At 37.5% G+C, this 14,773-nt stretch overlaps 1 protein-coding gene across 6 annotated transcripts in view; it reads right to left on the bottom strand.

Moving 5' to 3' along the window:
- The window catches only part of CADM1 (cell adhesion molecule 1), a 333,382-nt gene that overhangs the window by 50,206 nt on the left and 268,403 nt on the right, over positions 1–14,773 (bottom strand). For all 6 annotated transcript variants that reach the window (XM_017883129.1, XM_017883130.1, XM_017883132.1 and 3 more), the window contains exons 3-5: positions 14,478–14,630; positions 7,355–7,492; positions 5,118–5,276 (exon numbers count right to left, since the gene is read on the bottom strand). In XM_017883129.1, the coding sequence (XP_017738618.1) occupies positions 5,118–5,276; positions 7,355–7,492; positions 14,478–14,630 (450 nt within the window). The remainder of the gene's footprint in view (positions 1–5,117; positions 5,277–7,354; positions 7,493–14,477; positions 14,631–14,773) is intronic.

The following is a 14,773-nucleotide window of genomic DNA, read 5'->3' as shown; positions in this document are numbered from 1 at the left end:
GCTTTGAAGAATACAACCTGGAAACAGAATTGATGAAGGAGAGGATTTGATATCGAAGCTGCTCTTGGAAGCTATGTGTTATCCTCCACTCCAAATAGGAAAGATTTTCTGATTTCCAGGTTTTCTTCTCTCCTTCACTGCAGGGCACTATCGATACCCAGAGAAACATTTATTTTGGCACAGATAAAGAACAGGTTTTGATCATCTCCTCAATGCCCAATTTTCCTCCAGTTGAGGGAATGAAAGAAAAAAAAATCTACTCTGGACCTTGGATGAACAGGGCTATGGATTTATAAAATACCTAGCTACACTCAGTCAATAAAACTCATTTTGAAAATGATGCCCACGTATACGATTAACTGTCAGATGATAATCAGAGCAGGCATGGCATTCAAACACCCATTTCTAGAGTCTTTGTTTTCATTCTTCCTTTCAAAACTCACCTCTGATTTTTTTTTTCTTTTTTTCAAATATGCACAAACACAAAACCCTCACAAAATGAGGATTTTTGCCAAACATTTTAAAGAGCAAGGCTATGATAGGTGAAAGCAAAAGCCACACAGCAGTCATTCAAGAGCTTCATATTCACCCCAGTCCAGAGGAAGGCTTTCCTCCCTTGCGCAAAGCAATCTGAATTCCATACTGAGGGTCACAGCTTTTCTTTGAATTCCCAGCTTATGTCACTATGTGTTGCCACCTTGATGCTATTTAGACAGTTTTCCCTTAATGCTCAGACAGTGAACTGTTCCCGTTTAAACCCGTTTAAACAGGTTTTTATTTGACAAGAGTACATTCCCTCAGATCTGAAGCTCTACTAACCGTGCTACAATTGTATCACGCTCTGCTATAATCAACCATGTTGTAAATTTGGGCAACACCACCTGTACAGACATTCGCAAGAAAAAAATGCACAGAAAGATTGTAGGGTCATGCAGCTCAGAACATTAAAAAGCAAAACTGTTCTCTGCATAACATCTAAGGGAAGAGAGCTTTGAGCTCTTCCAGCTTGGGAGCATAATTATTTTCTGTTTTAAACATTTAACTGTGTGCTGCTGCTGTACCCTTGCTGAGTCTCAGAGTGAGAGCTAGAAAACTAAGAGCCCTACTGTATGTTCTTCATTCCCAGCAACGTTCCTATGAGAAAACCTTATTAATGAGCTTGCAAACGAGCACCCAACAGGGAAATGTCACAAACAAGAAGAGCGGCTAATGCCCCAGAAAATCAAATAACTGAACACTTGGCTGATTGTGGTGCCTTTCATATTTATAATAAAAACGGGGGGGCCTTTAATTCACTGATTCTGAAGGGGTCAACACCTTGCTGAACAAAACAACTCATTTATTTATGTTCAGAAATCTCCAGATGATAAATTACATTGATGTTAATCACTTCAATGCATACTACACAATTAATATTTGTACTCAACGAAAACTTAAGGATTATTAAAAGTATGACAGTATACACATCTGGCTGATTTTTCACATAATTGGGCACAACAGTTTCTTCTGGTATCACAAATAAGGGTCCTAACAAACAAACACTGCAAAATCCTGGTTCAATTAATTAGGACTTAAATCCGCAAGACAAAAGCAATTCCAAGTTGTAGCTCAAGCTTTGTCTTCTATGCACTATGGTAGCACTCCATTTGAAGGAGAGAAGTGCAACACTTCCTTTCTTTTTATCCCTCCCCTCTTTTTTCCGTCATATTTAAAGTAAGATATTTAATGACATATAATGCAGGTTTTCATTATTTCATTTCCTTTTTAACAGTATTTTTTAAAAAATTACTTCCTGTAGAATTCAAATCCATGATCTGTCATTTAACCCTATTCATGTCCTGGTAAACATCCATTCCTCTTAGGTGGGGATAAAGAGAGGTTTCCATAAACCTTCATGGAGCAAAATCAGCCAGGCTTAAACAAGTGAGCATATTTAATACCAATGATATTAGATAAGATTTGCCCCCAAAGTAGCCTTATTTACTTGGAGTAGACTCTGAGGTCCATGAATGGGATCAATATTTCCTAGTGATAACCTATTGTTTCTCACTGAGAACATAAGAAATCTTTTTAGGTGGCAAAGGAAAGGACATTGAAAAAAATTAGTTGTACATTTATTTTAAAGTTTATTAGACACTATACATAACAAATGAAATGTATAATTTAATACATATTTTTACATAGGCCCTGGTTAGGTTAAAGCAATAAAGTGACTTAAAGAAAAATTCTAAATCAGGTAAAAATACAGATGACACATGAACATGGCAAATTTGTGCAAGTGGTCCTCAAATAACTGAATTTAGGAAAACCCTGAGGGGTGAATGGACTCCTTAGATTGTAAGTAGAATATGGTGAATATGTGATTGTATTCATCTTTTCCAGGTCCATAGCTATCAAAGGGTTTTTAAAGAGGCCAATGATCCCCAGAAGGTTAAGAACTGCTGACTTCAAGGGCATGAGTCAACATGAAAATACAGGTGCAATGTTACTCCTCATAGGCATCCAAAATAATTCAACCTCCGTGCAGACTGGCTACTGAATAAATTATTCTAGGAGTCTCATGTATTCAAGTTGATCTCTTCTTTCCTCATGGTCATCAAAATGTGGTGTTACTTGTCTGCAGAGAAAGGACGGCTGTGGGGGGCACTGGAGTTGAGCCATCAACAGCACTGGGCCATGACTGATCAGACTTCAGGGCCTAGTGACTGAGTGCTTCAGGCATTTGAGGAATGAAGCTTTTTGTTACTGCATAGCCGCTAGTGTTCAAGGAGAGTAAAGCTGGTAGGAAATGATGTAGAGAATTCCAATTGTGTTTGAAGAAGCTACAAAAGGAATTCCTGGCTGACTCTGTAAAGTTCTTAATAGTGCTCTAGGAGTGGAGGGTAGTGAACTTTCTTGAGCACAGAGAACCTTACTTAAGATTATCAAATCAGATGCAAAGTTCCATTCAGGTTAATATAATGCTTTGTAATTCTTAGCTTTCCTTTATATAAAAATGTTTTTTCCTTATGTATATTCTAAAAAGTAGAATAAAGGCTAAAATATTTGTATGATTTTCTTGGATAAAAAAACAGAGTCTCCCACAAAAAGGGGCCATATTAGAGTTTAAAATGATCAGCTGGTGCATCCTTATTTTTGGATGGCATTAGAGTCACTTTCCCGCAATTAAAGGCTAGCAGTACTTTGTTAGATTGAAGCCAAATGGATTCAGACGTGGAGCCTTATTCCTTTTTCTTAGAAGGACAAACCTCCAGAATCTACACATTATGGAAACCAAGGCTTACAAGGATCATTATCAAGTTTTCCAAGGAGTGAGAGGTGTAATGCTTGAAATATTTCGCATTTGGGAGTGAGGGTAATTTGGTAGGTGGGTGGGACTATATTCTATTTAAAAGATATTCTGGGAAAATACTGAAAGAGTTTAGGGGTGGAAACTGGGTGAATATATACTCAGGACATACAAAGGAGCTAATGTATTATTAAAGCTAATGGGCCCCTACAAGGAGAGTTAATGGATATTAAGTTTGCTTAAATGAATTACATATTAACAAAATCACAAGAGATCTACTATCTGCTAATTTAGATAGTATCTGATCATTTCTGTTTTCCCATTATAGGGACATTATACCACAATAGTTTTGGTGATATGAAAATTATAAGCATGATGCCCATAATGAAGCTTTATAATGAAGCAGATGAAATGAATTAATGAGGAAACCCTGCATTATGTAATGTTAAATTGAGCCAAGTTCACGGAATTAAGAAAAGGTTGGAATGGGATGGCCTCTTAGAAGCAACTTTTTATAACTTTTCCTGCCTTCCCATTTTGCTCAGATCATTTAGATAAATAATAGGGTTTGTATGGAGTTGAATGGTGGCCCCCAAAGGTAAGTCCACATTCTAACCCTTGGAATCTGTGACTGTAGCTGAATTTGGAAAAAAAGGTCTTTACAGATGAAGTCAGCTTAAGGATCTCAAGATGAGGCCATTCTGGATTATCTGGGTGAGCCCTACATCCAATGACAAGTGTCCTCATAAAAACATACAGAGGAGAGACCCACAGAGGAGAGGAGAAAGGTCATGTGAAAATGAAGGCAGAGAATGGAGTGGTGAAGCCACAAGTTAAGGAGCTCCTGGGACTCCCAGAGCTGGAAAAGTCAATGAATGATCCATCCCTAGATTCTTTTGAGGGGAGGGGGTGTGGTCCTGCCAAAACCTTGATTTTGGACTTCTGGCCTCCAGAGCTGTAAGGAAAGAAATTTCTGCTATTTTAAGCTACCAAGTTTGTGGCAATTTGTTATGGCAGCCCTAGGAAATTAATCCAGTGATTCACAAAGGGTAAATAAAGCTTTTCCTTCATCAGACATCCAATCACTGCCATCCCAACCAAACTCTGGTAGCATTTCATTATGCATACTCAAAGATCACCTTGATTTTTCAGAAGCCAAAAACAAAGTGAGAAGCTGGCTACTTAGCCACAACCTTGGCATAGGAATGGCTTTGTGCAGAAAAAGACTTTTTCAAACTCTTAAGTAGAAGGGTCCAGAGGAGAAGATGAGGAGACCATATTCAGTCTACAGGGCATGGTAAGGAGAAAACCTCACTCACTACGATCTAGCTCTTATTGATAAAGCCATTGAGATTGTGGTAATGATCCCGAAGAGTAGACTTTTCAACTCAATGCTATAATTTAAGCTAAAATAGAGGAAGACATGCCATTTAAAACAAAATACTGACATAGAATGGGAATAAAATACCTGCTATAAAAACTTCGGTACTTATGATGGGATTGAAAAAGGGGGAAAATTGCCCTAGATTTTGCAGTTGGCATAGAAATGATGACAGTCTATATGCAAATAAATTAATTAAGTCATGTGTTAGAGCAGATTGAAATCATTTCAGTTTTACCTTTGGGTTCAATGTAGCATTTTCAAATCCTCGTTGGCACTTTGTAATACGGCAGTACAGTATTTCAATAAAATAATCCTTTATTTGTCTGCCAAAAATAAGAATTCTATGTATACTATATAAAATGAATGCATTGAATAAATGGCTTCTGAAGAGTTTCTATGGAATCGCAACTCTACACCCTCAGAATAAGATACTGGGGTACTCACACTGTACTTCTAGATACCGCTGGGTCTGCAGGTTTCCAGTGACCGCAGGGTGCTCCACCTGGCAGATCACTGGGACCCCATCGTCCTCCTTGTGAACTTTCAGCATCAGCTGACTGGTCACAGTGTACATGTCTGACCACTCTTCCACCTCCGATTTGCCTGGGGAACAGAAAATGTACCAAGACACCAGAGTTGGGTGAATTTCCATCAGTTTGTTTTTATGTCCTCTCCTCTGTCCTCTAACCCCAACATTGCTATTTTAACAAATATGATGGCAGTTACTTGGAATGAGAGTAATCTGTAAATAGTTACCTGATAAAATGTTTATTTCCTTAATTTCTGACTTTTCATCCTGGCAGCATAGTATTTAAGATATATTTCAAGTCTGAATAGCACACACTATTTTTACTGAAATATATTATGTATGGTTCTTCTATTTTAAAATCTCCTGGAAATAGGCAGCTGAAAGTTGAGCCATTTTGACATCTGGCTGCTCAAGGTATTCAGGAAGATAAAAGAAAATGTTTTCACCCCTACAACCATCTGAACTTGAAATATCGACTAGGCTGTCATGCCATTCAGAAATTCTAGGATATTATCCAAATCCCCGAAGTAATTCAAAAAGCAGTAGAGTTACAAACAACCCCCTTTGCCTACTCTCATCATCAACAATTAAGAGAGAAAGTAACTAAATGGATTTACATAATTGAAATTGTAATTGAAATGTTTAAAATCTGAGACTTTTGGAAGACCACAAAAATGCAGTGGCAGTGGGCTAGAGCAAAGTAAGATACAGGGCTTGGGGCCAGATGGGAGACACGTCCAAGAACACCCAGAAAAGGAGGGAGGAGGCTTCCGGATGGAATGAATAGGCCAAGGCAGTCCCTTCCTGAACTCAGCACTCCCAGGAACATGCCACACCATTAACTTTCTTTTAATGTTTTGTACTTATCGGTACACATTTAATGGCTGAATTCACTTAGACAGAAAAGCAGAGAGGAAATGAGAAACTCCTTCCTTCCAAAACTATACCTAGGAAATAGGAGATTAAAACAGAACAAGCTTCTTGAAATTTAAGCTGTTATATATAGATTTATCTGCTTCCAGATATAGATTTCTATATCCTCTTTCTAAAAGGGCTGATTCTTTTCTTTCTCACGCTCTTTATTTATTTAACAAGTATATATACGGCACTTACTTTGGCCCAAGTATTAGCTAAATACTTTATAACTATTCACTCATTTCACCTTCATAAAAATTCCATAAAGTATGTAATATGATTATTCTTGTTTTAGAGGAAACTGAAGCATACCACTAGCATTTCTGTCAAACAATTAGAGGAATTCAGCCCCTAAGACCTTTGTGCAGAATACTACCTGCAGGGTAACTTTGAAAAGGAAGGAATCTGAATGCAGAAATACATGCAGAATTTAAGATAACTGGCAAAAAAATGGTCAAATAGGGTACAGGCTGTCTCCTTTATCTGATGCAACACCTGAGGTGGCAGGCATTTGTGGATCCAGGACCCAAACCCAGGATGGCCCAGTACAGAGGTAAAGATGATCAGAATGGGGCTAAAGGAGCTGCCTTGTACTGTCATCACAAAATCAAAGACTGCACAAGAACAGGCTGGTGAACTGGGCAACTGAATCACAAATTTCACAAGACAGGTGGTCCCTGTAAATTCACAATTAAGATGAAATTGTTAGTCCACTTAGTGCAACCACTCTTGTAGGAAAGCATATAGTCAATACAGTTGATAGTGCAATAGATGTCAGAATGACTGGAATTTACCATAGGAAAGACTGTTCAACATTTTTTAAAATAAATACCCTAAAAATGTGGCGTTCTGATCTCCTCTAGGTCTCTGCAAAAGACAGGGCAAAAGCAATTAGAGTTGAAGGTACAGACAGAGACAGCCTGAGCTCAGGAGATAGCCCTCATGAAAATTTTTCCTAGCCTAAACAGTTCTAGTTTACAGTTTTAGTTCTTTCTGGGCATCTGAGTAGAGTGACAGCTATCACCATGAACCCTCAAACAGCAGAATGAGGACATGGATTAGAACAATAAAATGCTTTTATGCTTTGGCCTCAGACATATTTAGTAATTGATTATAAACCATATCTAAATGAATACTTTTGTTTCATGGGCATGTTTTGTATTTGTCCTTGATTTTCACAAAGGCATACCTGCTAGAATAAAGTAACTACTTCAGTGTGGGGCAATCTGCAGCTTACCTTTTAGCTCCGTGTTCCCTTTGAACCACCTGATGGTCGTGGCTGGCTTGCTGGCCATAGCAGTGCAGTTGACTTCAATCTCCTCACCTTCCACCGCAGTGTCTTTCTGGATATCGATCATCAGATTACGTGGTGGGACTACAAATTAAACATATGTGTTTTATAAACACAGAATGCATTTTTGCATTGTTGCTATCAAAAGGAGAAAATAGCAGACATTCCTGACGGGAATTTAAATCATTACAAGAAGGGAAAAAGAAATACAAAGTAATCATCAAATAAAGTGAGTTATGCAAAATCAGTTAATTTAGAATTTCTATCCTAAATTTATGTTATAAAATAACCAACGTGGCCGGGCATGATGGCTCACACTTATAATCCCAGAACTTTGGGAGGCCGAGGCGGGCAGATAACCTGAGGTCAGGAGTTTGGGAACAGCCTGACCAACATGGAGAAACCCCGTCGCTATTAAAAATATAAAATTAGCCGGGTATGGCGGCACATGCCTGTAATTCCAGCTACTTGGGAGGCTGAGGCAGGAGAATCGCTTGAACCCCGAAGGCAGAGGTTACAGTGAGCTGAGATTGTGCCGTTGCACTCCAGTCTGGGCAACAAAAGCGAAACTCCGTCTCAATAATAATAATAATAATAATAATAATAATAATAATAACCAATGTCTCACTCTTATCACTGAGCACATTATATCAATATAGATATTAGTCACCAGTCATTCACAAATTAACCAGAAAGTAGATATAAAAGAGGAGTACATACTATTGAAATGATCATCCTTACCAGAAACACCCTGAAAGCAGTATTTCTCCTTGAACTCAACTCTTGAATTTCAATCTTCAAATGAAAGATTCCAAAGTCAACGGGGCAAAGAAAAAAATCTTTGAGTCCTTAAAAGAATCACTCACCATAAAATGCACAGAAAAACTGTGCCTCAAACCAGTTCCATGTAATTAAAATGATTCATAGAGATCCAGAATGTAATCATAACCTCTGATGGATAATGTAGTAATAAAATCCTTTGGATATGAAGATGCAGTAATATAAGAAATGCCAATTAGTTTGCAGCAATCTTCCATATTCTGAATTCCAGTGCTCCAGATTTTGGAACCCAAAGACGAAAGAGACTCTTAAGTGCTTATAAGTAGATTTACATATCAGAATTAAAACCACCCTTCTGTAAGCATATTAAATATATATGTGATAAAATGGTCAAAATAACGGATTGGGGAGTTAAAATACTGACTATCAAATCAAGAGTATGTAGTGTGATAGTGATGGGATAGTGACGACGATGATGATGATGACAAAATATGTTATCTTTTATGAAACTGAGTTGACAGTAAAACTTCATATGCAACCTTACCTCAGGACTGAGCCTGTGGAAATAAAAATCAGTAAGAATACTGAATTCAGTACAGTGAATCTAAGAATATGTGTCCTGACCACCATGAATAAGCAAAGACTGTTCCGAGACTTATGATTAATAAGTTTCTCAACTCAGAAGAGAAACAAGAAATTAAATATGTATAAACATGCCATCCTGATGATCAAGTTGAATAATAAATTTCTGATACTGCTTCAATAAATTATGGGATTAAACCATGTATTTGGGATTTCCAACTGTTCTAGTCCACAATGTGAAAATTCTGCCCACAGGAAGACTTATCTGGAGCAGTTGAAAATTCCTGTAGAGAATGATAGAAAAGTAAAAGTAAAATGATTTGTTGCACATACTTCCTTAGCAAGATAGTGTTTGGTGCTGTTGGTGGTGGTGGGTGTAATGAGTAGACCCAAAAGATCCCTCTTCTTTGTTTCCTGTGTGCAAGGAAAACAACATATTTGCTCAAAGGGATGTGCTGCTAATATGATACGGCCCAAATGAGTAGTTAAACATGGCAAAGAATTACCCTAGTTTACATTTTAAGAAAAAATAAACAAAAAGATAATTTAACATCCAATTTAGAGTTTCACATCTGCTAGCATTTTATGAAACACAGAAAGGCTGTAACAAAAGAAATGGAATGACTTCAACTAGCTGTATCTTTCACATAGTTTATCCATGCCAGATGATAGTCAGGTAGGTTATAGATTTTCATCACACATACCTAGATGGTAGATAGGGGATACATGGAGAGACTAGATGTTTAGGATTAATAAATATTACTGCATTCTAAGTGCAGTATTATAGGATTTTTTTTACATGCTATTGTTAGATCAAGTGTCAGAGGAAAACCCTAAAGAAAATAAGACCTTAAAGAGTGGTATAAGAAAAAATGAAAACAAAACAACTAAGGTATAACAAATAGAGGAGTGTCTTCTCAACAAATGGAGGAATGAAAGTTAAAAAAAAATACCTTTCAAGGTCCAGGAAAAAATAAGAGTGATGAAAATAATTTTTCATGTTGAAATATGCCGTGGTTCCTAATGAGAACTGTAATGGAGCAATGTAACTGATGGGATAGCACCTTAGGAAGGTGTCTCTCTTAGTAAATGACAAAGAGGGCAAATGGCTAAAGCCACCAGCAATCCTGGAAATCCCTAGGGAATGGGGCAGATGAGATCCTGCTTTATCTGTGTGACTTCGGGAGAAACACTTTGATGGTCCCTCTGTGGAAACATGGGAATCTTCTTGATGCGACAGTCCAGCAGTTGTTAAAAGACTCCTCTATGCATCTCTCTTGAGTCTTAGTGGAATTTAGCCTCAAACATACTCAGATAGTTGTTTCCTGTGTTCCTGGATATCTTTCCTTTATTATCTCGTTTTCATGCTAAGCCTGGAAACCCCTTGTCTCTGCTTACCCAAAGCTTCTCCTAACCTTCACTACCCGTTCATCTTCAATGGTATCTCTCGGTGGAAAGTCTTTATTGCCTCCATTTGGTTCATAAAGATGAGGGTGGGTTCCTTCCACATTATCAATAATGTCTGCTGGTCCAGAGTAAGGAAATGAAAAGGGGCAGGTACAGATAAGGATCGAGGAAAATTCACCAATGTCTCCTCCAGATTTCATTTGGGGGCTGACAGCCTGACAGGCAGCTAGGTCCTCATCTGGATTATCTGTTGTTTGGCATTATCCAAACAATTGCAACAGATACATTCTATTCTATAACACTTCAGAGTGAGTCCTGAACCAGTGCTAGTTCCTAGGATTATATGCCCAAAGAGCTGACATCATCTTCAACTTTATGGCTAAGGTAAAAATGTGGAAAACTTCAAAAGCACTAGAAAATGTGCCCAGTGTTGCAGTGGCTCATGCCTGTAATCCCAGCACTTTGGGAGGCAGAGGTGGGCGAATCACCTGAGGTCAGGAGTTTGAGACCAGCCTGGCCAACATAGTGAAACCCTGTCTCTACCAAAAATACAAAAATTAGCCAGGTGAGGTGGCAGGCACTTGTAGTTCCAGTTACTTAGGAGGCTGAAGGAGGAGAATCACTTGAACCCAGGAGGTGGAGGCTGCAGTGAGTCGAGATCACGCCACTGCACTCCAGCCTCAGCGACAGAGGTAGACTCCGTCTCAAAAAAGAAAAAAAAAAATTTGCCCAGTGTAGAAAAATAAAGGGCTTATTTATTGTTGAGATCACCATCCTGTGAAATCACTGAATGATTTTTTTTTAAAGCCCATAAATAGTTTTCTCAAGATTGTGACCAATATTTCTGATCTTTGCTAGGGTTAGAAGAAGAAATAGGCATTTATACTGGGAGTTGTTTGGGTTATAAAATAAAATCTGATAATGTGAATCGTAATAGTTTATTGATATGTTACAAAGTTGACTTTGCTCAGTTTTTTTTTTTAAGAGCAGGAAAGCTTTCAAAATATAAATGAGGTGATTTAAATCTGTTTTCTGAAAAAAAGGGTTGGACAAGAAAATCTTAAAACTTATTTTGGTCTACTAATTCTACCCTGTTTTTCCCTTAGCTTCATAATGTCTACTCTAATACAAAAGGTTAGTAAAGTATTAAAATCCATTTATAAGAAAAATGAATTAAAACTGCTGCTAACCAGAGAATATACTTACGCATGGTCCACTAAACAAGCACATTTAGTAAAAACTGCCTGCAGCCATTAATGAAAATAACCAAAGCTATTTCTAAGGAGGTGCATATAGATGAAAACCGGAATGAAAATCACATAGCGGGAAATACTAGGAAACAGTAATGAACGTCAAGGTCCTTCTTAGCTACCTCAAATCTACAAGAGTGCTAATTATAAACATGACACCTGCAACATTTAACAAAATCAGCAATATCAAGATGAGTCACATTCATTACAACAAAAGAGGAGTCTTAGAGCTGATCAGCATGTGAAATCTCACTCTAAGACCCTTTAAAATAATTAGGTTCTCCTGTTCCTGGAATCTTAAGAATGAACACTAATCTTAGAAGGACAGGACTGTGATAATATTAGCTACTATTATCAGTAACTATATTAATCTTAAAGAAGTGTATTCTCTGTCTCATTCATCTGCTCTCATGAATAGGAGTATAAAGAGAGTCCTACAGTATGTTTGGAGAAAGAAACAAAATCGTCACAAGTGGAAGGCGTGAATGAATATCCTTAAAGGCACTAAATGCATGCAAACTATCATAGGAGAGTCTTCAGATTTTACATGGATAAGATCATAAGCATAATAGTAACTATAGAATAGCATAGACAACATTAACAAATACCCATCTCCATATCTTATAATTATGCTGAAGTTTTTACTGACTGCATCAAATAACTAATAGACACATGCACTAAAATGAGCATCTTCAACCTATCAAGAAGTTTGACAGCTGTGTAAGTACACGCGGAGTCCTTTTCAGAGAACTGCAGATAGCAACGAAGATGCTAAAGTCATTCTTCATTCATTATAATATCTGAAAACTCTAAACCTTACGAGAAAGGTTTGAATACACGAGTATCAGTGGAAATTGTCAGATTTTGGGAAATAAAAGACTCAAACACTGACGACAACAATTTTACTCTGTCAAGGAATCCTGGAGTAAATTAAACGGCAAGAATATTAAGTGAATGAATAATATCTGCAGAAAGAACATCTACTACTTTTTAGAGTGCTACTTTCGAGTATATTCAAGTTAATGCTTCTATAAAATACAAGTAGGAACCTATTACTTCTAGAATAATCAGACCTCCTAAAGGATTACAGGCACAATGCCTCTCAAAATTCTAGTGTTGGCACACTGGTTCCCAAGCACATGGTATATTCAGAGCCAAACTGATCCATGCAGTGGTTTTGAGAATAAATGTGTCAGGCACCAGAAAATGACAGGCAGTAGCAACTGCTTGCCAATGGCTAGATATGCTCCTAAAAACAGAAGACGTGCGCCTTTTGGGGAAAAAAAAAATCTTAAAACAAAAGCATTCGGTATTTAACTGAAAACAACCTAGACTGGAAGACACCAACGTTGTAATTGTAAGACAGAATTGTAAGGTTTATTCCGAATTCTAAGATTCCTGGTTCTTACTGAGTGCTGTGTAACCTGGGCAAGATGTCTAACGTCTGTTATTATCATTTTACTTCTGTGAAAAACAACATATAAATACGTAAAGGTATATGTAGTAAAATACTCTGAAAATTCAAAATGCCATAAATAGATTTTATTTTATGACTGTCACTTTTGTGGAAATGCCATAAACGATGATGAGTCAAAGGGTGGGTGAGTGGATGGTCAATTTGAAGTCTGTGTTGCTAATGACTTACTCCAATAAGCAAAGAGCGTTTTCAAATACTCTGATACAAGTAGACAGACAGAAAACTTCAAATTTATGCTTGTGAATTTGGTACATCTGCAAAATACCAAAATAGTCATCCCAGCAAAACCTCCCATGCTTACTATTTCTACAGGTCTAATCTGGATTAAGACCACAATAGTGACAAATACAAATACCTGAAAGCCATCTATCATTAAACACAGACCAGATTAGAAATTGTATGGACAGGTTTTAAACACAACTTTCTAAAATCAATACTCCTCTTGTCAAAAACATATATGTGAGCATTAGGGTTATGTTTTAGCTTAATGAATAAAAAAATTTTCCCTTCTACAGCTGTGTTGAAGTAAAGTAATGAGGCAGCAGCTCAATATGTACATCCATAAATACATATATGTGCACACATACCAAGCAAAAATGTCCTTCATATTTATCTTTCCTCTTTAATCTTCATATCATTACACTGAAAAGCTGCAGTCTGCCGCCTCAAATAGACTTTGATTCATCATCTTCCCGAAGGTGTAAATCAGAGATCTTGCCTCATGCTATAGTGTATGTCCTTGAAAATTCAGTTTCAAGACTCCAAATCAGCTGGTGTTATGCAGTAGAGTAAGCTTGTCTAAAGGTGACTAATTCAGACCACCTTCAACATAGAAATATCTGCTGACTATATTAAAATATAAACATGGAAACTTGGCTACTGGGATTTTGCTGAAACTCACAATCTGGTGATCATAAATGAAGACACTCAGCTCACTGCAGTTACACCTAGCAGCCTGTCAACAGTTATTTGCTTATTATCAGTAAAAGCGCTCTTAACTCTTTTATGTCCAATGACAGCAATTTGTGGCAAAGTATATGTTCATGGGGTATGATTTTTTTTACAGCATAATCTAGAGTATAAGCAATAAACAAGGCCATAAGTCAAGCCAATGAAAAGGAGATCAACAATATTAAAACGAGGATGTAACTCAGAAGGAAAAATCATTATGTGGATTTCATAACTGAGTTCTGCCATGGGGTATAGATTTGGTAGCCCATCTCCCCTTCCCCTGCACAGAGGGAAGAAAAAAATCCCAGTAGTTAGAAGCAATAACATTTCATGGTGAGTGATTCATTTGAGGGCTCTAAATTCTCTTGATCTTTGCTTCTGAAGCTTGAGGTTTGAAACCCAAGAGCAGGTGGAATCTATAAAGACTGCTGATTGCCATTCCTGAGAGCATTTGGTAAAATAGGCTATTTTTAAAATTCAGCAAGATGGGCGGCGATTCTTCCTGAAACAAGTTTGAACAGGAGAATTCACCATTAACCTTTTCCTTGCTGCTGTAAGCTGTCTGGTAGTAAGGGCCATCCCCATTCCATTTCCCTGGGTAAGCCCCATATGCATTTCTTACCCAGGACTGTGATGGTGGTGTAACTTTCCTGTGGGGGGTCGGTGTAGAGCTGGCAAAAGTATCTTCCTTCATCAGAAATTGAGACGTTTGTCAATGATACTTTGAGTTCACTGCTAGAAAAATTCAGCAACTGAAACCTGCTGTCCTTCAAAGCTGTGAAACAAAACACAGAGTGAGTGATTGTGAGAAGGTGGACGGACAGTCTCTTTTCCTTAATTATGTATTAAATCTTGTTGTATCTGGTACTTCTTGACTTACTATTTTGGGTGTCTGCAGTAACTTCATGTAGACAAATA

This window comes from Rhinopithecus bieti, unplaced genomic scaffold, assembly GCF_001698545.2.
Source record: "Rhinopithecus bieti isolate Rb0 unplaced genomic scaffold, ASM169854v2 scaffold_11964, whole genome shotgun sequence".
Lineage (NCBI taxonomy): Eukaryota > Metazoa > Chordata > Mammalia > Primates > Cercopithecidae > Rhinopithecus > Rhinopithecus bieti.
This window is presented reverse-complemented; position numbering and strand designations above follow the sequence as displayed.